Source organism: Sarcophilus harrisii, chromosome 5 (assembly GCF_902635505.1).
Source record: "Sarcophilus harrisii chromosome 5, mSarHar1.11, whole genome shotgun sequence".
Classification (NCBI taxonomy): domain Eukaryota; kingdom Metazoa; phylum Chordata; class Mammalia; order Dasyuromorphia; family Dasyuridae; genus Sarcophilus; species Sarcophilus harrisii.
In genome coordinates, this window is record NC_045430.1 from 92785162 (window position 1) to 92810157 (window position 24996).

The 24996-nt window shown below is 34.8% G+C and overlaps 1 protein-coding gene across 3 annotated transcripts in view; it reads left to right on the forward strand.

The window, feature by feature from the left end:
- LIMA1 (LIM domain and actin binding 1) overlaps nt 1–23671 on the forward strand; it is a 106970-nt gene extending 83299 nt beyond the window's left edge. For 2 of the 3 annotated variants that reach the window (XM_003770886.4, XM_031937914.1), the window contains exons 7-11: nt 3141–3248; nt 8292–8349; nt 11625–11734; nt 19967–20100; nt 21340–23671. In XM_003770886.4, coding sequence (XP_003770934.2) covers nt 3141–3248; nt 8292–8349; nt 11625–11734; nt 19967–20100; nt 21340–22408 — 1479 coding nt within the window. In that variant the 3' untranslated portion in view covers nt 22409–23671. The remainder of the gene's footprint in view (nt 1–3140; nt 3249–8291; nt 8350–11624; nt 11735–19966; nt 20101–21339) is intronic. The other variant, XM_031937915.1, reaches the window with a different exon arrangement.
- The last annotated feature ends 1325 nt before the right edge of the window (nt 23672–24996 follow it).

A 24996-nucleotide genomic window follows, 5' to 3' on the forward strand; every position in this document is an offset into this window, starting at 1 on the left:
TATATATAATATATTGACATTGGGACATATATATAATATATTGATATTTTTTTCTTTTAAAAAATTATATGGGATGCCTCTCGTGGAAGGGAGGGACACTGGAGGAAACCATCTATATAAAATAAAATAAATGTATTTTTAAAATTCTTTATTATAAGGAATTGCTTTCTGGGAGGAGTGAGGGCAAGACATTTAGAAAATTTAAATAGAATTGAGGTAATAAGATATCAATAAACATATATTTAAAAACAAAAATGAATCAGTAAGCATATATTAAGTGCTACCATGTGCCAAGTATTGTGCAAGATGCATTTACCAAAAAAAAGGCTAAAGACAGTCCCTTGCCCTTCAGGGAGCTCACAACCTAATGGAGGAAAGAACATGCAAACAAATATTTACAAAACAAGCTATATATAAGATAAATAGAAAATAAATAACAAAGGGAAGGTACTGGACTTAAGAGGAGTTGGGAAAGGTCTCCTGTAGAAGGTGAGATTTTAGTTGGGATTTAAAGGAAGCCAAGTTGATTAACAAAAACAGAGGAGGGTGAGCATTTCAGGCAAGAAAATGGTGACAGACAAGAGATGCTCCTTGTTAGCAGAGCAACCAGGAAACTGGCGTCACTGGATTGAAGAGCATGTGTCAGGATGTAAGGTGTAAGTACACTGTGAAAGTAGAAGGGGGGGGCTAGGTTATGAAGAGGTTTGAATGCTAAACAGAGTATTTTATATTTGATCCTAGGGGCAATAGGGAGCAAATGGAGTTTATAGAAAAGTTGGGGGCAACATGATTGGAACTGCAGTTTATGAAAACCACTTTGATGGCTGGATGGGGAATGAATTATAATGGAGAGTGGGACTTGAAGCAGGCAGACCCACTAGCAGGTTATTTCAGTAATCAAGGAATGAAATGATGAAGGCCTACACTAAAATGCAATGTCAGAGAAGAGGGATATTCAAGATACGTGATAATGGTGAAGTTGCTGAGCCTTATCAGCAGATTGGATATAGAGGGTGAGAGAAAGGGAAAAATCTAAAATGACTCCTAGATTGTGAGTCTGAGAGCCTAGGAGGATGGTGTTGCCTTCTACAGGGGGTAGGAAGGGTTTAGGGGAAAGATAATGATTTATGATTTATAGCCTATTATGTGCCAGGCACTGTTAGATAGTAGAATATAAGTACAAAAAAGGAAACAAGAAATATATATATATGATATATGACAAATATAAAATTAAGTGAATATAGATGAATTAGTTAAATATCTCTAGATAGTTTGAGAGGAAGGGAACTAATGGTTGGAGAGATCAGAAAAGGGCAGAAGATGCTACTTGAGCTGTGCCTTAAAGGAATGAAGGGACTCATGACTTGAAGAAAAGGTGTCACAAAAATTCAGAGATAAGAGAGTATCCAGAAGGATAGGACATACATTCAGATCTGAAAGGTAATTTTTATCATGGTTTTCTCCAAACATTTTTCATATTATATCCCATCACTAAGAAGTTCTTGATGAAGCTATTCCAGATCTGTATATTTGTAGCTTTTATTTATATTTATATGTGTGTGTGTGTGTGTGTGTGTGTGTGTGTATACACACACATCTATGTAATACACATATCCATAGGGATTTAATTTATATGTCATATGTAAATTATATATATATATATATATATATATATATATATATATATATATATATAATTGAAATTGAAATTAATGTAATTGCCCACATATATAATTATGAACACTGTAAAACTTGCACCCAAAAAAGACATTTAAAAAAGGATGAACTAAAGTTGAAATAATATTTGTGCTTAGAGTGAATAGGAAAACTCAATGAAATTTATTAAGTAAAGGAGTGGCATGTCAGGCCTGTACAGACTTGAATATCACTTTGGCAGTGATGTGGAAGGTCGATTGGAATGAAGAAAAATTTAAGGCAGGGAGTCCAGGTAGGAGACTGTTACAATAGTTCAGAGGAGAAATGATGAAGATGAAGCAAATGATTGCATATGTGTCTGAAAGAACCTGGGGACACCAAAGTTTATCAGGAGAATGATGATATCTTTGCCAGAAATTTAGAAGAAGGATTTTTTTGGGGGAGAGGAGGAATGACATAATGAGATTGTTCTGCTAATTACAACTCATCCATACCTCTTCATCCTGTGTGACTCATTCTTTTCCATTAAAAATTGAAGGGAATAGGGAGTTCTTATTCATCATCCCACCACAGGCAATCTGGAGAACAACCAAATGGTATTTGGGATCACTGGAAATGAGTAGATTTATCTGATTGCACAGCAGCTGATATGGGTGGCCCAGTTAGGTTTTAATAGCCTTAACACTTAGAGCATAAAAGAGCCATGAGAGACCAGTAGGTGAGAAAGGGAGGAGTTTATTGGGTGATACTAGATGAAGAGAAGAGGGGAAGATTATTTGAGAGACATGTCTCCATGAGAGACAAGGCTCCAAGATTTAGCACTGTCTTCCCATCCCCTAATGTTACCCTTTTGTCAAAGCTCAATGAGCATATAGGACTCCTACTTGGGGACCCCACTGTTTTATCAAGTTGTTTTATTTTGTGGGAACACTAGAAAGTTGTAGGCCTGTTCAGTTTCTTGTTTAAAACATCTAGGAAAAAAACATTTGTTTTATAGTATGAGTAAACATTGTCTTTGTAATTAAAATATGCACATCAACCCTGTCTCTCTTTCCAGGCAGTCATTTATGTATATGGTTAGTACATTTATTGATTGCTGGCATTTGCATCTCCCTTTTCCTTGCCCCTGAATGGTCTTTTCTGACAAAATTCACAAATTTCACATTGCCTCAAGCTCTGCTGCCAAGAGTGTGAATCACAAGATCTTTGTGTGTATGTTGATGCATCTGTGTCCTAGTGAGCATCCTATTTAGATCATTTTACAAATCCTTAATTCTGAGGTATTTCCACAAAGCTGCTTTTGTAATTTCACTAATCTTTGGGTTTTACTTGTGAGAATCAGGGGGCTGGGTGTGACTTGAAGCTGCTTGAAGGGTTTTTGCTTTTGTTTTTCAACATCACAAGTTTCTTTTAGAGAGTGTGACTTGAAGGGAAAGGAACATTAAGAATATTTTTTAGATACTTAAGTTATTTTTCTTTTGTAGAATGAGCTAAGGAATACTGGTAATGAAATAAAAACACATAAATTGGAGCAAAAAGAGAATGTTCCCCCAGGTCTTGAAGACTGTATCTCCCATCAAGAAGGAGAGAAGGTAGGTGGAATTGTCTGCTGTTCAGTTGCCAAGGAAGCATGTGTTCTAGATTAGACATTTAAAATTAGAAACAACTCAAGCACTGTTGCTCTGTATCGTCTGGGAATTTGATTGCAGCTGCCTGTGCAAATCATCATTTTTTTCAAGTTACATAACCTTCAGTTGGTGATATTTGAAGTTTGGTAATAAATTATTTTCTTTTTTTTTTTTTTTTTTTTTTTTTTAATTTAATAGCCTTTTATTTACAGGATATATACATGGGTAACTTTACAGCATTAACAATTGCCAAACCTCTTGTTCCAATTTTTCACCTCTTACCCCCCCCACCCCCTCCCCTAAATGGCAGGATGACCAGTAGATGTTAAATATATTAAAATATAACTTAGATACATAATAAGTATACATGACCAAAACATTATTTTGCTGTACAAAAAGAATCAGACTCTGAATTATTGTACAATTAGCTTGTGAAGGAAATCAAAAATGCAGGTGTGCATAAATATAGGGATTGGGAATTCAATGTAATGGTTTTTAGTCATCCCCCAGAGTTCTTTTTCTGGGTATAGCTAGTTCAGTTCATTACTGCTCCATTAGAAATGATTTGGTTGATCTCGTTGCTGAGGATGGCCTGATCCATCAGAACTGGTCATCATCTAGTATTGTTGTTGAAGTATATAATGATCTCCTGGTCCTGCTCATTTCACTCAGCATCAGTTCGTGTAAGTCTCTCCAGGCCTTTCTGAAATCATCCTGTTGGTCATTTCAATAAATTATTTTCTTAAGTTAAACAAGTAAAATGAACATACAGTGAAAACTCTTGTTTAGTTAGCTGAAGATTCAAAAAAGTCTGCCAGTTACTTTAAAAGATCTTGAGACTTCACCAGCCCTGAAGTCAGAACCTGAGTTCAAATATGACCTCAGACACTTAACAGCTCCTGGCTCTGTGACCCTGGGCAAGTCATTTAACCCCAATTGCCTCAGCAAAAAAAAAAAAAAAAAAAAAAAAAAAAAAAAAATCTAAAGTCTTGAGAGGAAATTGATAACTTTATGGGGTCTTTAAATATTTTGAGTTTCTAATGTTTTCAAGGTACTTATCTATGCTTAACTTAATATATAATTTTCTTTTTTCTCTCCATTATCCAATATTTGTTTCTGTTGTCTTGGTCTTCTAAACTCTCAGCACAATAGATTTGAAATATGATAAGGAAAGGGCTTTTAAACATTACAGTAGTTGGTTGGTCTTTTGAGAAAAATCATCACATAAGTTAACTCTCTTAACACTGTTCTTTCCTGATCTGACTAGCATGTGAAAATTCTGAAAATTAGTCTGTTCAAATTAGAGGGAATTTTAGGGATCATAAATTCTGATCTCTCCCATTTTATAAATGAAGAAACCGAAACCCAGAGACGGGGGCTGTAACCAAGTACTTCATTTGACCCTGTGACCAATTTTATACTTCCATCTTGCTTTTACATTTATTAAATATTGGAATGCTGAAATGGCCTGCATCATCAGAAAACTTTAACTACAATTTATTATAATGAAACATTAGTATAGTTGATTCACAAAGTAAGGGAATAGATGAGGAGGTAGAGGATACAAATTGTCCAAGCTTATGCTGCACTTTTGAAAACAATCAGCAGTTTCACAACTTCTTTCTTTATTTCTTCTTTTGGCCATCTGCCTCAAATCCTATTTACAACCTCATAAACCATGTTTGAACTTTAACATGTTGCAAAAGAATGCTAACAATGGAATAAAGGATGAAGCAAAGCATTTCATTTTTTACTTTTTCCTTTCCTCTTGAGTATACCTACATCTTACGCTAATAAAATGATTAAACAAAATCTTCTAGATTGATATTTCCTGCAAGGAAGTCATAGATTTGGATATGTATTTTATTATTAGTGATTGGTATTAAGTTTTTGCTGCAGGATCAAGATCAAATTAAAGGGAAAAGAGAACATTTTAAGATGGGTATAGCTGTTGATTAGACAAAATCAATTAGTTGCCTACTGTGTCTGCATTCCCTTATTGAAGATTGAACAATTATACTATGAAATCCTGCTTTAGTCAGCAAAACGATTTAATGTGTTATATATATTTATTTGTAGCATCTGATAAGTGAAGAGTCTACCTAAATTACACTTACAGATCAGACTTCCTGGAGATTGAGTACTCTATATCAGGTTCTAAGTTTTCTAAGAGCTAGCAGTCCTAAAAGCTAGAATTTTTGAGCCCCCAGTAGTGTGTGTACCTGTTGAAAGCCACATGACATAATTATTTCAGTGTAAACACATTTAATGAAATAGCGTATTAGGAAGATTTGCAACAAAAGCATTTTACCTATGAATTTAGGAAGTATTCTCCTACAAACATCATCAATAGAGAGAGTGATCAAATATAGTAATTGTGAATATTTCTCAATAGGACATGAACATACATGGAAGAGCCACTGAACACCATTATTACAGAGCTACTTATGTCTTCTAATGATTTCTCTGTGCTGCTCGTTGCTGAGTGAGACATCTTGGCTGAGCAAATTTTTTGACAAGGCTGACTGGGCCTACTCTCTTGCTGTCAGTTGGTCTATGGCTTCCATCATCTCCATTTTCTTGACTAGAAACTGTGTTTCAGAAAAAAATAAAATCTCTAGGACCAATAGGAATTCTTCCCAATTCAGTTCCCTTAGAGTCTTGGTTCTGAAGACTATCCGAAGCAACAGGATCCCGATTCCAAGCACTAAGCTTTTCCCTTTCCCTCTTTTCCCTTACTCATATCCTGTGAGCAGTTATTGGTCAAGAGAGATCAGCTCTCAGTAATAGAGAGAAGTAAAAAGAAAAGGTTTATGATGAAAGTTTGTAAAAGTATGAAATAGACATTATGTTCTACACTGGAGATATATTAAGGGGAAAAGAAGCGTTGAAGTGAATAAAAATAAGAAAGTTAGTAGTCGGGGATGAGAAACAGGGTTTGTGCTTTAGTAGCTGGGATTTCTAAGCTGTCAAGCAAAACATATTCTATGGATAATCCATTTTTTCTTGGTAAAGCTATATGGACATTATGCCATAATAGAGCAAGCCATGTAAAACTGTTCAAGAATAAAAGGAACTAAATTAACATGTACATGCTATATGAGGTTAGCTCAGTATCCTTATCTCTGAAGTCATGTGGTACCCCTTTTAAGTAAAGATTTCTCTGTTTAGCCAGATGCATTGCTAGATATCAGCATTCTACCTTTGCAGCATCCATATTATTCATATCAGCTTTCCATACTTGTAATAGATAAAGTTGGCCTAGCCATACACCCAGGTAAAAGAAAGCTTACTGTATAGAGTCTGAAAAAACTTTTTCAGTCCCAAATTTTCTGCAGGAGATTCCTACCAGGGCATCCTCCAAGATGGAGCTTCTGAATGAGAGTCACTGTACAGTGCCATAGAGTTACACCCCAGAAGATGGTCAAGATATCATTACTAATGGAAGGGGAGAAAAAATAAATTCTCTTCCTTCTCTTGTACTCCTCTTACAATCAAATCCTCAAGAATTGAGGACTCCTCAAGTTCACTGTCTGTCTGCTGAATTAGATCCAGCTTGGTGTTTTGATATATAGAATGGTGGGCCTGAATTCAGGAATGAGTGAGTTCAAATCCAGTCTCAAACACTAGTCACTTAAACTCTGTTTGCTTCAGTTTCCTGAAGCAATTCCCCCCTTCCCCCCAATGGGGATGACAGTAATAGTACCTGCCTTCTGAGATTGTTGTAAGAATCAAATGAGATCATATTTGTAAAATCTTTAACACAGTGCCTGGCACAAATAAGTGCTTAATATAGTGCTTGCTCTCTACTCCTCTTAAAGGCCAGAGGAGCATGGTTGATCTTCAGCCAATCATTGGGACGTCTTTATCTTCTTTCAGTTGTTTTCTTCCAAAGACCAAAGTCTTATACTGTAATCAGGATATTTAGGAAATCTTTCAAATTTTTTTTTCTTCTTTTATCTTTTTTTTTTTCTTTTTTGGCTGAGGCAATTGGAGTTAAGTGACTTGCCCAGGATCATACAACTAGGAGGGATTAAGTGTCTGGGGTTGATTTGAACTCAGGTCCTCCTGACTTCAGGGCTGGTGGAAATTTTCCAAATTTGACAAGGTGCTGCACTGTTTTTAGTTTGATATCTCCTGCCCAGGATTTCAGTCTTTTACATATGAATGCAAAAGCATGATTTGGAGAGTTTATATATTTAGACATTAACACAAGTCTAAGGCTAAGTTTGTAAGGGCTGAAGGATAGTTCTGTTTTGGTTTTTAGAGGTTTTAAATTTTAATTATTTATTTATATTATTGTAGCTTTTTATTTACAAAACATATACATGGATAATTTTTCAACACTGACCCTTGCAAAACCTTCTGTTCCAAATTTTCCTCTCCTTCCCTCCACCCCTTCCTCTAGATGGCAGGTATCCCAATACATGTTAAAATATATGTTAAATCCAATATATAGTATACATATCCATACTGTTAATTTTTTAAAGAAGTCTGTTTTTTAATAAGAAATCAAGCTAGTCATTTCTGTTAAAAACTCCAACGTCTCATCTAGAATAAACTAGCAAAAACATCGAAGGGATATAGGAAACTTGTTCTTCTATAATAACAATTCTCTTAAAAATGCTTTTAATTATAGTTGGGGAATTAGAAATAGCAAATAGGAACTTTTGATATTAAATAATTTTATTCTCATTTTTGAAGATACTTGGGTAGTCTCTCATTCACTCCATCCCTTTTTAGAGTTGTGACTTAGGGGATCTTTTACAGAGGGAAATGATATACACTTTCTGGCAGCTGAATGCAATCTGTTTCTAAGTTTCTTGTATAATTGAAATGCACATTAATGGCTTCATAACATATATTTTTCTGCCTCTTATTTAAATGATCAGCTGTTCTGTTGCCTGTTACCTCCCTCAGGCAGTCAGTGATTTACTGGAGTCAGCAGGTTTTAATATCAGTTTCTTCTTTATTTTTAATGTGATTCATAATTTTCTTTTGTTGTAGATTCCAGCAACTGAAAACAACCTGACATTCCATTCCAACATTTCTGAAGATGGCTCCCGTAAGCATTCACTCTTAGATCTTGCGGTTTGGAGGGTGAGGTATTCTCTTTGTGTGCCATACTTGAGCCAGGATTATCTGTTGACTTTCAGGAAGTAGCAGCTGGTTTCTTGCAATTAGTTGATCAAATAACAGAATTGTTGGGAGTCATGCCTGAAAAATATCTCATGCTTAAACCATAAGTAGGGAACAGTTGTTTAAATTTAGCTTGACTTGAAAGATGAAAGAAATACTTTTAGTGCTATTATCATTAAAATCTCCCTTTTTGGGTGCCAAATATTTTTTTTCTCTTTGTCAAAAGATAGGTTTATTTAGAAGAGGTTACAGACAAAATAAGAGGTAAAATAGGTACCAGGAGTAGCAAATATGAAATAGAGTTGGGAGAGCAATAGTTATCATTATCAAGGAAAGGAATTTGGAAGAATCCATTCAAAGAATATTCCATGAGGCCTGAGGTATCATTGCCTGGCAAGTTAAATACATAGAGAAGCTTAGCAGACTGGTTAGTCTGGTTAGCAAATTGGTTAATGGAGTTTTGAATGGAGTCTTTCTCCTTACTACATAGCTAACTGATTGGTTAGCTATGTAGTATTACTACATACATAGTATTACTAGTATTAAAGGGAAGGCACTATGAGGAAGAAAAGAGAAAAACTAATTAAGACTAATGGGCTTTTGGTGATTAAATATAACCTGATTATGAAATTGTTTTTGTTTAACTTTTTTCAAGAAACAGTATTTTATATGGAAATGATAGGTAGGTTTATAGCTTTTAAGTATGTTTTTTTCCTTAGTTACCTAAATGTATTATCTCACCTCCAAATCAACTTTAAAGTTTTTCTTGTTGCAGTGCTGTTTTAATTAAATCTATTTTGATTTTTGTATGTTTGGAGTCATTCTGAAGCCAAAGACTCCAAGAAATGAAACCTTTTTGGTTTGGCTTACTTTATTGTTTTTACTTTATGCCTTGTTTCTGAGTTTTCCAAGATATAAAATACTGCAGTTTCCTGGTTTAATCAGTATAGTGGACGTGAATATTCCATAAGGAATAGAATCATAAAAGACAAGAGTTTTGATTTGATAAAATTTAAGTTTTTGTACAAACAAAAATGAAAGTAAGAACAAAATAAAACAAAGAAAAATCAACTGGCAAAAAAAAAAGAGTCTTTTCAGCAAGTTATTCTAATAAAGACCTGATTTACAAGATACATAAAAATTTATTAAAATTCATAACGATAGCCATTCCTCAATTGATAAGTGGTCAAAGGATATGAATAGGCAGAGTTTTCAAAAGAAGAAATTCAACACTAAATGAATCACTAGTAATTAGGGAAATTAAAGTTAAAGCAACTCTGAGGTTCTATGTTGTTATACCTATTAGACTGGAAAAGATGACAAAAAAAGGAAAATACAAATGCTGGGGGGCTAAGCTTCAGGGGGAAAAGGCACATTAATGCATTATTGGTGGAGTTTTGAATTGTTTTAGTTATTCTGGAAAGCAAGTTGGAACTGCTTCAAAATTACTAAATTGTTCCTATCCTTTGGCCTAGCAATAGCAGTATTAGGCCTATACCTCCCCCCCCCCCCCCCCCCCCTCACACACACACAAAAAAAAAAGCAGAAAGAAAGCTACAAGAAAGAGGAAGAGGACCCATGTATTCAAAAATAATTATAGCAGCTCTTTTTCAGGCTGCAAAGATCATTAATCTTTGTGGGAATGGTTGAAGAAATTATAGTGGATGGATGTAATGGAACGCTGTTAGGCTATAATGAAACAGTTGAACAATAAAAGCAATGGTTTCAGAGAAATCTAGGAAAACTTGTATAAACCGATGGAGAATGAAGTGCGCAAAACCAGGAGAAGTTTATATAACAACATTGTAAAAAATGCATCAACAGCTGGCTTTAAGACTTAAGAACTTGAGTAATGCAATTAAGAGAGAAAGAAAATGGATTTTAAAAATAAATTTTAAAAAAGATGATGAAGGGGATGGTTTTAGTGCAACTTGTAAAGATATTGTATGAACTAAATTAGAAGAAAGGAAACAGAAGTGGGAGAAGTTTATGCAATAACAAAAACTATACAACATTGACTAGCCACTATTACATATGAATGATGACTGATGACTGATAATGGAGTATGCTACCAACCTCCTGGCAGAGAAGTGGTAAGCTCAAGATGAACAAGACATATAAAATTATAATAAAAATACATATATGTATGTATTTTTATTATAATTTTATTTTTCACTTTTTTTAATATAGCTTTTTATTTACAAGATGTATGCATGGGTAATTTTTCAGCATTTACCCTTGCAAAACCTTCTGGTCCAATTTTCCCCCTCCTTCCCCCCACCCCCTTCCTCAGATGGCAGGTAGACCCATACATTTTAAATATGTTAAAGTATATCTTAAATACGATATATGTATACATCTCCATACAGTTATTTTGCTGCACAAGAAGAATCAGACTTTGAAATAATGTAAAATTAATCTGAGAAGAAAATAAAAAATGCAAGCAGACAAAAACAGAGGGATTGGAAATGCTATGTAGTGGTCCACACTCATTTCCCAGAATTCTTTCGCTGGGTGTAGCTGGTTCTATTCATTATTGAACAAATGGAACTGATCTGGTTCATTGCATTGTTGAAGAGAGCCACATCCATCAGAATTGATCATTATATCGTATTGTTGTTGAAGTATATAATGATCTCCTGGTACTGCTCATTTCATTCAGCATCAGTTCATATAAAGTCTCTCCAGGCCTTTCTGAAATCATCCTGCTGGTCATTTCTTACAGAACAATAATATTCTATAACATCCATACCATATACCACAATTTATTCAGCCATTCTCCAATTGATGGGCATCCACTCAATTTCCAGTTTCTAGCCACTACAAAGAGGGCTGCCACAAACATTTTTGCACATACAAATCCCTTTCCCTCCTTTAAGATCTCTTTGAGATATAAGCCCAGTAGTAACACTGCTGGATCAAAGGGTGTGCACAGTTTGATAACTTTTTGAGCATAGTTCCAAAGAAGACATATATTTTTGAACATAGCCAGTGTGGGAATTTGTTTTGCTTGATTATGCACGTTTGTTATAAGGATTTTGGGTGTTTTTTTTCCAATAAGGAAGGGGATGGACAGGAGAGAAAAAAAATTTGATAGTTTAAATATCATAAATAAGTGAAGATAAAGTGAAATTTACATAAAAATCCAGTGAGGAATAAAAATAAAAATAATTTATTTCTTATCCTCCATAATTGTATTAGGTAAATCCCAGAGTGAAAGTGAAATCCAAAAGCTTGTTCATCTCAAACCACAAAGTCCTGACTCCAGAGCTGCTAGCTATACAGAAAATTCTCTACCTAAAACAACAAAGGTATAGTAACCATTTATTTCTAAGGTATTATAGCAATTAATAAATAAAGACACTTATTCCTTAACTGTAATCTCCAGGGTTAATTTTTTTATGATAATAATAGCTCATTTTTATGTAGTATTTTGTAGTGATGTTAAATTCTAAATTTTAATCACTTTTAATTATTCAGCTTTCCCAGAAAATCTTGTATTTTCTGCCCAAGTGCTAGGACCAAGAGCTGAAAGTATGTTATAAACTTGATTGATACAAAAAAATCACAAGAAAGCCATAATTGCTTTGTGGTGGTTGTTGTTGTTTTTTATAAAATAACAAAGATTACACATTTGTGGTAAGTTGTGATAATGTAAATCAGTTTTTTGATTCTCTTCATTTGAAAACAATCCTTAACCTCTAGTGATCCATAGCTTCCAAGGTCCATTTTTTTATCAGTTGGCGATTCCAAATTTAAAAATTCAGTCACTTTCCCCCTCCCAAATATTATATGTTGTGGAAGGAAACCAGTCTGGCTCAGCTGTAGTTGTTATTTTATTCACATTTATTGAGTGCCTGTTATGTGCAAGACCCTGCTAACTATGCAGTTTCATCTTCTTAGTAACACTATATATCAAGTCTAATTGGTGCCAAGCAGGCCCAAATATCATACTGCCCAGCTACATGTTTGATGCTTATCACCTTATCCAACTCAAAGGATCAAATATTAAATCTTCTGGCTTTTAAAGCTCTTCACAGCCTGGCTCCTTCCTCCCTCCCCTATTCTATGAGGCAGCTATATTAGCCTACTTGCTGTTCCTCAAACAAGACACCCCATTTCAGTGAATTGGTCAGTAAGCATTAAGCACCTCCTTTGTGATACGTACTGTGGCACATTTTGTAAAAGTCCCTGCTCTCAGGGAGCTCACTGTCTAATAGGTGAGGTGACATGTAAACAATTATATCCATACAAGGTATAGACAGAATAAATTGGAAATAATCAACAGAAATGATTAGAATTAAGAAAAAATGAGAAGTGCTTCTTGTAGAAGGTAAAATTAGTTGAGACTTGAAGGAAATCAGGAAGACTAGAAGGAGTTCAGGAAGAGGAAAAAGCTTGGAAAACTGCAGGAACAATAAAGTGAAACTGAGGAGGCTGGTTCAGCCTGAAAAAGGATTACAGGAGACTGCAAAAAGATTGCTAATTTAGGTGTCAGGTAGTCTAGGAAGAAGAAGGCTGAGAAATAAAAAGTATCTCAGAAAGCCCAAGTTCAGGAACCTATGGCTGAAAGAATATTAAATTGAGAGTCAGGAAGCCTGGGTTCTACTTGCCTCTCTGTTATTAAGTCTGGTTCTCTATTTCCTTCTTTGCCAAATATGGGAGTTGGATAAGGTGGTTTTTAAAGTTCTTTCTAGCTGTGGATTTATCAGATCTGGCCTCCCTTTGCCTTTAATTCAACTCAGCCAATAAACATTGATTAGGGATCATCCTAAATCCTGGGAGTAGAAACTAAATGACGCTTTCTCTGTAAGCTTAAGAAGTTTGCTTCTTTCTGGGGTCAAGGTTTCTTCTTCTGTAAAATGAAATGAGACTAGAAGATCCCCAAGGTCCTCCCCCTCCCCCCAGTTCTAATACTGGTCATAATACTTTGAGGATTTAAAGTTGGTTTGTTTCATGCCCACTTTAAGTCCCCCGCTCTTCACAAGGGGAGGCCTTTTTGTCCTAGGAACAGGAGCCTTTAATCCTTTTTGTGAGATGAACTTTTTTACTGGTCCATTAAAGCCTTCAGTGACATATTTTAAAATAATTAAAGAAAATGCTAAATTTTAGTTAGAGGTTAGTGAAATAACCAAGATAGGTTTTTTCTCCTTATCCAGTTTCTATCCATGGATCTCTTGGGGAGTTCATGGACACCCAGGTTAAGAATCCCTGCTTTATAGAACAGAGGTTATCTAGCTCAAAAAGAAATGGATCCCTGCAGCCATATTGATTTAGAAAATCACATTCACATTATCTGTATTATATTGATTTTTAATTATTTTGTTAAACATTTCCCAATTACATTTTAATCTAGTTGTGAAAGTTTGACAAGTCTGCTCAGTTTACCATCCTCCTCAATAATCAGGCTTCTTAGATGCTAAGGGGGAAGAAACAACTGACTTTAATTCCAAATCATCAAAAACAATTAGTTAAAATAGGAGACTACTTTATCTTCTGCTAAGAGGTGAGAGTCCCCAGTTGTTGCTTCATGATGATGTCCCAAGGAACACTAGTGATGGTTAGTGATGCCCCAACTACAGAAAATTCTGACAATAACAATTGTTCTCACTAAGATGTACTTGGATGAGGGAGAGAAGTGCCTCAGAGTGAAGAGGTTTCTCAGCCCAACCCTATTCCTACAGACTTTTTAGTATTTATCCAGAGTAGAGCTTCTATTCTCTACTTCTTCAATATACCTAAAGCTTGTCAGAAGGCCCTTGAACCAAGTCCTTCACCTTGCTTTGGGACTTTCTGTAATACCAGAGAAAGAATAGATTACATCTGGGTGCCCTTCACCAAAATACATTTATATATATATATATATATATATATATATTCCTTAACTTGTAGGTCTGTTCTCAAGTGTGGATTTCGATATTTCGATATTTAGATTAGGTTGAAGTAGCCCAGCTATCTATCTTTCAGTCCAAAGTCTAAAACTTCCTGAAGTAAATAGGCAATAATCTGGAATGTGAATCCTTTTTAAAGCTAATAGTGCTATTTAGCACTACTAACATTTATTTGTTTGTTTTATGGACCATTACTGATTTTTCATCACAGTCCCTGTAAGAAACAAGCTCACTTTGTAGTCATAATACAGTTAAGAATATTGTTATTTTAGTAGATGTTTATTGAAGACCCTTTTGATCACTGATTTTTTTTGTCTATGGAATTTCATGTAACTAAAATGAAAGTTATTTGTCAAGAAATAGTTTTCTGTTATCCTAAAGTCATTCCTTGATTATTACTGTACTTCGGATCTTTGGGTTGAAGGTTTAACATATAATATTTGACATATTAATTAAAGAAAAAACTATATATTTTTCCCTCTTAAGGATTTGGAAGCATTTGTCAACATTCTGTGGCTCATTAGATCATGAATTTAGAGAAATTCCTAATCTCATAAAGGTCGCGGGTTCAATCTTTATAACGACCAGTTTTCTCCTTTTCTATGACCATATAATGCACTCTTTCTCTAACTAATATTTTTGAAAATGTGTGACAGTGATAACAAGGGGAACAGAAATAGTATATGGTAATGAGTCCATATAAATCTATCATTATTACTGGAAGAACAAGTATCTATCCAAACATATCAGTTGTCATTCATATGCATGTGACATTATTTATGAACATTGATCATGTACTTATCACTTCACTTAATTTTGAAGTGTTTGCTATGTTTTAAAGTTTGAAATAGTGTACACAATGAAATTAAAATAGTTTCTCTAAAGCCAAACAGAAGAATGATGACAGAGTAGGGTTAGGCATGGCTTAGTGAAAAGAGCATTGGCTTTGGAGTCTGAAGAGTAGGACTCAAATTCTATCTCTGATATTATCTGTGCAATCTTCAACTACTCTTGTGACTTCTCTGGGGTCCAGTTTCCTTATCTGCAAAAATGAGTATCCTGGAGTAAATGGGCCTCTGAGGCAGTGAAGCAGTGGGTAGAATGGCTGGATCTAGAGTCAGGAAAACTGTCAAATTCATTGTTAGATCAAATAGTCAAATTCATTAGCTGTATGATCCTGGGCAAGTCATTTGTCCTTTGTTTTCCTCAGTTTCCTCAATTTTAAAGTGGAAATAATAATAGGACCTATCTCCCAAGGTTGTTGTGAAAAATCATATGAGATAATAATTTGGCACATAATAGTTGCTATATAATTTCTTATTCCTTTTCTCTTCTTTTCCCCTTCCCTTTCTAGATCTGTGATCCTATAGTCTTCCCACAAAGAAAAACATTTTATTTTGGAATTTTTATCTTTCTAGGCTGTTTAGAATATTCATCTGGAAGTCAGAATTTGAAGTTTTGGACTCTCACAAAGAAAAACCTTTCTGTAAACTCCAAATAATGTTGTACTCTGCTACAAATTTGAGCAGTGATTAAATAGGAGTTCCTTAGTTAACTGTTACCTAACTATAAAGAAAAGATCTACATTGAGTCACTTGTTCAATGGTAAAAGCATTTGGTGACAGGAAGAAATGACTTCTCACTCCTATTGTCATAAGCATCATTTTAGTCAGATGAGGGAGATAGTATGATAATAAAGAACTGTTAAGAAAGCACTACTTTTGTGAGTACATTCTCATAAAAACTGTATCTGTTTACTTACTAAATTCTGATTGATTTGAATGAAAATATATCTAGTTAAGAGGCATTAATTTTAAAACAAAAAAAGTTATTCCTGAATGAGTCTTTACCTCGATGTGTTTAGTGCAGTTGCAAGCAAAGGGCTCCCAGTGCACCAGATGCTCTGTATTCATTGAAGATTATTACTATTTGTCTCTTCCAGCTTCTGTTTCCTGCTCCTGGTACCTAATTTCTGTTCCTGCCTTCTGCTTTCCTCCTAATGTGAGCTCAACTTGCAACTTTCTCTCAGGTTCTCCTTTCTATTAATTGTGCTGTAACCTCTGTCTTTAGGAATATTTTCTGTATATGCATATTTATAAAGAAAAGAAGTGCTTCAGCTTTATTCCCTGTAAACATACTAACATTTCCCCATCTCTATATATGTAATCTCTTCCTCCTACTCCAGCTTCATTTGTACTATTACCTGTCCTGTAATTTATAGACACTTGGATTATATTCAGGACAATAGTTGTTGTCTAAGAATAGCAATATTTACAAATCCTATAACTAAAAAGGGAATTTTAGTTTGTATTTAATTTTATTCATGCCTTTCAGAAATTACTCATACTCATGCTTGCTAAACACTAGAATTTGGTCTTTTTAGTGTAACCTAATTGAAGTCATACACAGATATCTCAGTCAAATCTAGTCAAATTATTAATGAAAAAAAAAAATCCAAGCCCTAGTTGATACCAACATTATTATTTCCAGGAGTGTAAAATAAAGAAAATTGTAAACAATGGAAGAATTTGGAATTTAGAATTGAAAGAAAGTATAGGCAACATTCTTTTTTGTTGTTGTTGTTTGTTGTTGAGTTTCTCAGAAAATTCTTTTTCTAGCCCATCCCCTTTTTAAGGAAATTGCTTTCTGGCTGAAAGTAGTCTACTTCTAACTTCCTTATTGTTATATCATTCAAATTCAATTTGGATGTTTAGTACTAATTATACTAATATTCCCTCTTTTTTATATTACCCTTTTACCTCTTCCTTTTTTAATCCTTCTTTCATTTTCTGCTCCTCATTTTCTTTAAATTAACATAGTCATTTCTCCATTAGTTCTTGTAATAGTAATTTGACAACTGGGGGCACTGGTGTATAAGTTCTAAGTTTTTGTTTTTATCAACAATATGTCCAGCCCACAGTCCAATTTATTTGGATTCTGGCCTATTTGTTCAAGATAATTATACTTATTATGTCTATTAAAAAGATAAGGAAGATTCGATTATTTACTTAGTGTGTTTGCTAGTCATCTTGGTAACAGTTATGTTGCTTTAATGTCAGTCTGAAGTTGTTCTGGTCAGATCTTTTTCTAGAAGTGTTTATTTTTGAGGATATCAAGTTCTTTACCTCTTTTTGGTTTCCTATATGGCCATTTCCCATCATATAAATTTTGGTTAGTGCCCATGAGTTGGTAGTTCACATTTTACATTCTCAAGAAGTAGGGAAAATAACCTTCTTGAATATATCATAGAACATACATACTTTACATTCCATGTTTCACAAGAAGATAATGTGTTTTGCCTTTTCAAGAATTTTAATGAATTAAGGAATTTTCTATTAGATACATCCTCCCACTTCCTTCCCCTTTCTCCTTCTCCCCCTATTTCCCCGCCCCCAGCTCCATAAATATTTTAAATTTTGGCACTTCTAAAAATCTTACAGGTCATAATCACACTGTCTTGTAGCCACTGGCAAAATCTGAAAGTGGTGTATCATTTGAGTTTGGGAGTTCTGAGCTGTAGTAGAAAGCTGATCAATGTTCAAACTTAGACTGGTACAAATATGGTAAGCCTAGAGTTGCAAAATCATAAGGCTGCCTAAAGTGATGGAGCCATGACAGGATGGAAAAACTGAACAGACTAAAGCTTCTGTGAAGACTTGCAGTGGACTCAGGCCCATGAGTGACTGCTGCAGTTCTACCCTGGATAAAATAGAGAGACCAGTTTCCAAAATAAAATTTTTTAAATAAAATTTTAAAACATAGAAGGTAGAAGTCTTTAAGTTTTATTGCCAATTTCTTGAATAATTCTTGTCCAGCCAATTATAAACCAAATAGAATAAAATATACTTTATGAAAGTATCTTTTCCTGGTTCCGAAAATTAAGTGCTGTTTTTGGCCTTGAAATCTTCAAGACTGCTCTTGTTCCTTCTTTGTATTTGGCATTTGAGGCAAATATCTTTTGTGTGTTCAATCAATAAACATTTATTAAGCACCTACTCTGTACCAAGGATTAGAGATACAAAAAGAGATAAAAGACCATCTTTGCCTTCAAGAAACTTATCTAATGGGAGAGACAATATGGAAATAAACATATACAAGTTACATACAAGACATAGGAAATAATTAAAAGATGGAAGGTACTAGAATTAAGAAGGGGAAGGAAAGGCTTCCTATAGAAGGTGGTATTTTAAAGTTGGGACTTTAAGGAAGCCAAGGAGGTCAGTAGTCAGAGCAGAGAAGAGTGAGCATTCCAGGTATGATGGCCAACCACAAAAGGTACCTGGAGGCAAGAAATGGTTTGTCTTGTTTGTGGAACAGCCAGGAGGCCAGTGTCACTTGATTGAAGAATGTGAGATATAAGAAAACTGGAAAGATAGAAGGGGGCTAGCTTGTAAAGGACTTTGAATGCCAAACAGAGCATTTTGTATTTGCTCTTAGAGGCAAGAGGAAGCGACTGGAGTTTATCGAGTAGGGGGTTGACATGAGCAGACCTTCACTTTAGGAAAATCACTTTGGTGGCACTAACCAGTGACTGCAAACAGTGTGTGAGGTGATGAGAGTTTGCATCAGAGGTGGCAATGTCAAAGGACAGAGAGGCACATGCTCAGGAGATGTTCTAAGGCCAAACTAGGCGTTGGCAACAGCTTGGCTATGGGGTGGGTGGGTAGGTGTTTTGAGATATAGTAAAGAATCGAGGATGAGTTCTCAGTTTCGAGCCTGAGAGATTAGGAGAATTGTATGCCCTTTACAGTAATAAGGAAGACTGGGGAGAAAGATGCTTGAAAAACAAGTTAGAGATTTGAGATTGCAGGCAACAGAGAGTTTGGGGCAACATAGGTAGATTTGAGAATCCTCAGCATAGAGATAGTAATTAAATCCAAGAAAGCTAATGAGAGTCACCAAGTGAAGTTAGTATAGAGGGAGAGGTGGAGGGGAAGAGGGCCCAGGACAGAACATTGAGGGAAGTCTATTATTGGTGGGATTGATCTGGATGAGGATCCAGCAAAGGAGACAGCAATTTCATATAGATAAGATAACCAAGATTGCCCAAAACCTAGAGAAAAGATAGTGTCGAGGAGAGAGTGATCAACAGTGTCAAGAGCTGCGGAAAATGAGAATTGATAAAAGATCACTGGATTTGGCAACTACGAGATTATTAATAATTCTGGAGAGAGCAGTTTTATTGGAATGATAAAGTTGGAAGCTGGATCTTAAGGAGTTAAGAAGAGAAGGAATGGGGAAAAGAGGAAAGGGATGATGGAAGTAACATGATAACCTCTAAGAAATAGTTGTACATAATAAATTTGCAATTTCATGCATAGTCATTTTCTCCCCCCCCCCTTTTTCTTTTATGTTATGAAAATTATTGTTTTATTTCTTAAGTTCAGAATAAAATGACATTTTTTGAAAAAGAAATGACATTTTTTGAAAAAGAAAAGATTGAGAGGAGAAAAAGTGGAGGCACCTGTAGTAACAGCCTTTTAAAGGAGTTTAGCTAGAAAAGGTAGAATAGAAATAAGACAATAGTTAGCAGATATGTAAAGTCATTTCCTAATGAGTGTTGTGAATTGGGGCTTCATCTCGGCAGAATGCCAACAAAAATTTTAGTGATCTCTTAGACTAACTTCATTTGTTCTTTCCCCTCTAACTTAGAAATTCCAGCTGCCTGCAAAAGAGACCTGTGTTGAATGTCAAAAAACAGTGTACCCAATGGAACGCCTCTTGGCCAACCAGCAGGTGTTTCACATCAGCTGTTTCCGTTGTTTCTATTGCAACAGCAAACTCAGGTAAGCCAGATAAAAAAAGCAGGTGACTCCCAACCCCCACTTCTATGTAATTTTAGTTTTCATTAGATGTTGACTTTTGAAAAAAAATTGGTAATGGATGATGCTGTCTTTCTTTGTGTGAAAGCACTTTGACAAAGTGAAAAACATCATTCAAATGTATGGAGATTAATATTTCATAATGACAGTGGAATCTGAGCCTTTTATATATGAATAACTATAATTTAGGACTAAAACTAATTTACATTATAGTAAATCCCAGGCCACATAATGGTAAACATAAAATTAAAAACCTGGGAAGGATTTCAAGATTCAGTCCATTTAATCTAACTACTTACTTCAAAGGAAGTAATTATATTTGTGATTAAACAATTGGGAAGATGTATGTTAAATCTAAATTTTTTAAATAAAATAATATTTTTAAATGGTATCCCTTTTCTCCCCTCCTTCTCTTTTCCTTATATTATGAAGGAAGTTTCTAGGAAAAAAGAATGTCACATTCTTTAGACCACAACTGCAGGTCATATCATTACTTGAGTCAATAGTATTCATTAAGTTCATTTTTTGGGTACAACACTAACTAGTAATTGTGGGAAGATACAATAGAAATAAAATTATATAATTTATTGCTTTCAAGGAGCTAATAATACAGTTTATCCCAACAATCTTAGTGTAGTTTTACTGAGTCAAAGTATTCATCTCTTGTGAGATGAAGTGCTAAATCACACCACTTGGTGTTACTAAGACTTTTAGGATACCCTATTTAAATAGAAAGCTAGAAGAAACAAACTGAAGATGACATTAAAAAGTGATCTAGCAAAATACATGTATAATTGTAGATTATAAGTTTTTAGGAAATTTTGGGTGTATAGGTGTAGGCAGAAATAATTAGGGAAGACTTCCTGAAAAAAATGTAAATAATAGATTTTTTTGAAAGAAAAGAATATGTCAGCCAGCAAGCATATTTCAGATTCAATGATGACATCATAGAGGAACAGAAGTGAGAAAGAACAAATTGTGAGCATACAAAAAACACTATTAGAGTATTCAAGCTAGAGTCCAAGGTGACTGAATTAGCCTTTTGATAAGCTTTTCAAGATATGATCTTTGAATGTCTAAACATTTCCTAATTTAGTCCATTTTTTAAAATTTAAAGTTTTATAGAAATCTAGGTTATGGCCTTCTGTGTAATTAATTGTGTTTACTGAATGCTAACTTTATGCTGCTTTTAATTGGTAACAGTCTAGGAACATATGCATCCTTACATGGGAGAATTTATTGCAAGCCTCACTTCAATCAGCTATTTAAATCTAAAGGCAATTATGATGAAGGCTTTGGACATAAACCACACAAAGATCTTTGGGCAAGCAAAAATGAAACTGAAGAGTCCCTGGAGAGACCGGCCCAGATTATGAGTTCAACTGAGAGTCCCCAGAACCCAGGAATTGAGGATGCTCCCATTGCTAAGGTGGGTGTATTGACTGCTAGTATGGAAGCCAAGGCCTCATCTCAACCAGAAAAAGAAGATAAACCAGCTGAAACAAAGAAGTTGAGGATTGCTTGGCCACCTCCAACAGAACTTGGTAGTTCAGGAAGTATTTTGGAAGAAGGAATCAAAATGTTGAAGCCCAAATGGCCTCCTGAGGATGAGATCAGCAAGTCAGATATTCCAGAAGATGTGGACCTGGATTTGAAAAAGCTAAGAAGATCATCTTCCCTGAAAGAAAGAAGTCGCCCATTCACAGTAGCAGCATCATTTCGAGCTACATCTGTCAAACGCCCAAAAGCCTTGTCTCCTCCTAGAAGAAGAGACTGGAGCATGCAAGAACAGAGTGAGAACCTTGAGGAGAAAACAGTGACAGAAAGAAAACACATAATGAAAAGCAAAGTCAAGGAGAATGGGAATGTGGAGAAAACAGACTGGAAGAACAAAGAATCTATAGAAGAGAGGAGAAGGAAAAGCTGGGAAAGTTCTGATATCGAGGAAAGGGGTGATGGCTTTGTAGAGAATGGTCAAGTGGTAGGTGCAGATGGATGTGAAAATGGAAAGATAGAACATCAGTCCTTACTAAAACCAAAGGCTCTGAATTGTTCCAACTATGTGGGTAATAGATCCATCAAGGAATTTGTGACTTCTCAGAATCAGAAATCTCAAGATGTGGGATTCTGGGAAGAAGAAATAGAAGAGCTGTCAGTGGAAGAGCAAATAAAAAGGAATCGATGCTATGATGATGATGATGATGATGATGATGATGATGATGATGATGATGATGAAGAAGAAGAAGAAGATGAAAAACAAACTGGCCTTTAACTAAAAAATTTGCAAAGGTGCTAGCCCTTAAATTTGGGGATAGTTTTAGTAAGCAGCTGCTATCTGTGGAAGTGATGCTTTAACTGCACATCAAGAGATACCTTAGAACTATAATTTATATGGAAGTAAATTTGGTGTGAAAATGCATTGGATGGCATTTCCAGCTTACACAGTACCTCTTCTTAAATTATTAGCCTAGGCAGGGTTGTCCTGCTTCAGATAAACCCCAAATTGCTATCCAAATGAAAATAAATGCAAGAAATCTTGTTACTTAAATCTTTTGATTTTAGGCAAAGATGATTCATGCTTAATTAAGTCCTTTGAAGTTGAAGTCTTGTACATTCAAAGACAAAAATTACACTAAGTGATTCTCTTCAGGATTTTCTTGTGTTCTCTCAAAACAGGGTTATAGCCAGATTTCAGTGATGCTGTTATTACTACAAATACCACCATGGACTAGGGACCAGTTCAGAAGGGACTTAGAGATCTAACAATTATGATTGAATGCACTTTAGTATAAAGGGCAAAAATAGTATTTTTCTAATGAAAAATTTAATTGCTTAGTATTCATCCAAGTGATCAAATTCTTAGTTTCTTTAAAAATAAACTTTTTCTTTAAATCAGTAAAAAAAAAAATTATTGTTTTGCATCCTCCAAACTACATTCTATAATGATATTGGTAGGGTATAAAACAACAAGAATTTTTGTTTGAGTATCTTTTGAGGGAATTGACATTCATCCTTTGGCAACAGTGATTGGGGGGATGAAGGGGTTGGAGGTGTCAAGCTATCACCCGAATAAAATACAGCATTTGCCAAGGAATTTGACATCTTTGCAAGAAACTGTGCAGTGTCCTTTTTCTGTAGTATTCGTGTTCCCTGTAATGTACTTAATGTGATAGCATTCTTGAGACTTTAAAAACCTGTACTTCTCTTCACCAGAGACTTTTAAACACCTAATTAGCTCTGAAATGTATCGATTATGTTAAAAACAATATTCCCAGTATAAAACTACACCAACTTTGTCCTTTCTCTTGGAACTTGTTTCTAGTGTTAAGATTTCTGAATACTTCAAATGTAATTACATTTATTTTACATAATTTATATTCTAGTTTGGGGGAGGGGAGGGTTTAAACTGTAGGCTCTTTTGTATCTTTAGAAATTTAGCTCTGATATTTTTAGAGTTGTAAAATATCCTTCTTTCTTATCAATATCGCTCATAATGATACATTTTTATCCAATAAAGCTTTCCATTTACATTTAAAACTTTTCTGATCGTCTTTTTTTCCTTTCTCAGTATTAGGATCTCCTAAATCATTACTCTTTCCACTGCTGTCAAAAAGACAAAAACAAATCTTGAGCTACCACAAAGTGATGTGGCATGTTTCAACCAGTAGGTGGGGGTAATGGGCTGCTCTTCAATTGTTTGCAAAAGTATAAAGCTACATTTTATATTTTTGGTTCTTGTACATTGAACCAACATCCAGCCTTCTCCTTGTTATTACACTTTTAAAACAATAATTTTTTGCCTTGGATTTATAGAAGTTCTCTAAGTCATCCCTTATATATTGTATCTTTTGTGATGCCTAGTTGCTGTTTGCAAAGACTTGGTAACAGTAAAGTATACTCCACAGCTTGGAAACAAAATGTAAATACTGTAACTCCCTGGGCTGCAACTTGGTCTCCTGAGCTTAGTAGAATTGTATTCCTCTTTTTTCCTTCAGTAGGGACTGAAGCTTTATATAAATCTCAGAAGCCTTTGTTCACATGTTTAAGTGCCTTCAGTCTAACTATCTTAGCATTAGCCATGATCCATTGTATGTTGTAACTTGAAGAAAAATGAAAAATGTGGGTGATATTCATATTCTCCATGATATTCATATGAATATCATATTATGTGGGTGATTATCATATTATCATGAACAAATGTTCATGAAGCATTTTATCATATGAGAATCATTAAATCTTAGAGATATGTCACAGGACTTTTAATCCAACTTCAACTTCTTCCCTGATTCACAAATCTATAAAATCCTGAATATATGATCTTATACCCATTGCTTAAAACATCTCCAGGGATGGAGAACTTGCATTTAATTATCTCATTTGAATTAGTATATAAAGTCTTTTGTAAGTCTTAAAGCTCTGTGAAAATATTAGATATTATTCTATTTTTTAAATGGACTTATTAGGAATTTTAAAATTGAACTAGGCAATGACTCATAACTTATTAATCTTATTTCTTCCTTTTAGAACCAAGCAGAATTAGCCTATTCTCTCTTCCCAAAGGAACCTCTATATTTGGCAAGTCTGATCTGATATTAAGTAGTCAAATCAAAGCCCTGCTTTTTTACTCTCCAAAAATGCAATTTGACTGCCTCTTACACACACAATCATATACAGAAAAGAATAGATAGAACATGTTATGTGGGTGAGGAGGATGGTATGCTGTTGGAGCTGATAAAGGCAGCCTTGATGATGTGTGAACAAGGAGCAGGGACAGTTAAAAAGATGTCTGCTGGTGGCCAAGATGCTGAGGAGGAGAGAATGGTGGCTGTTTGCATCAGGAGTGGGCAAGCAAAAGGTTAA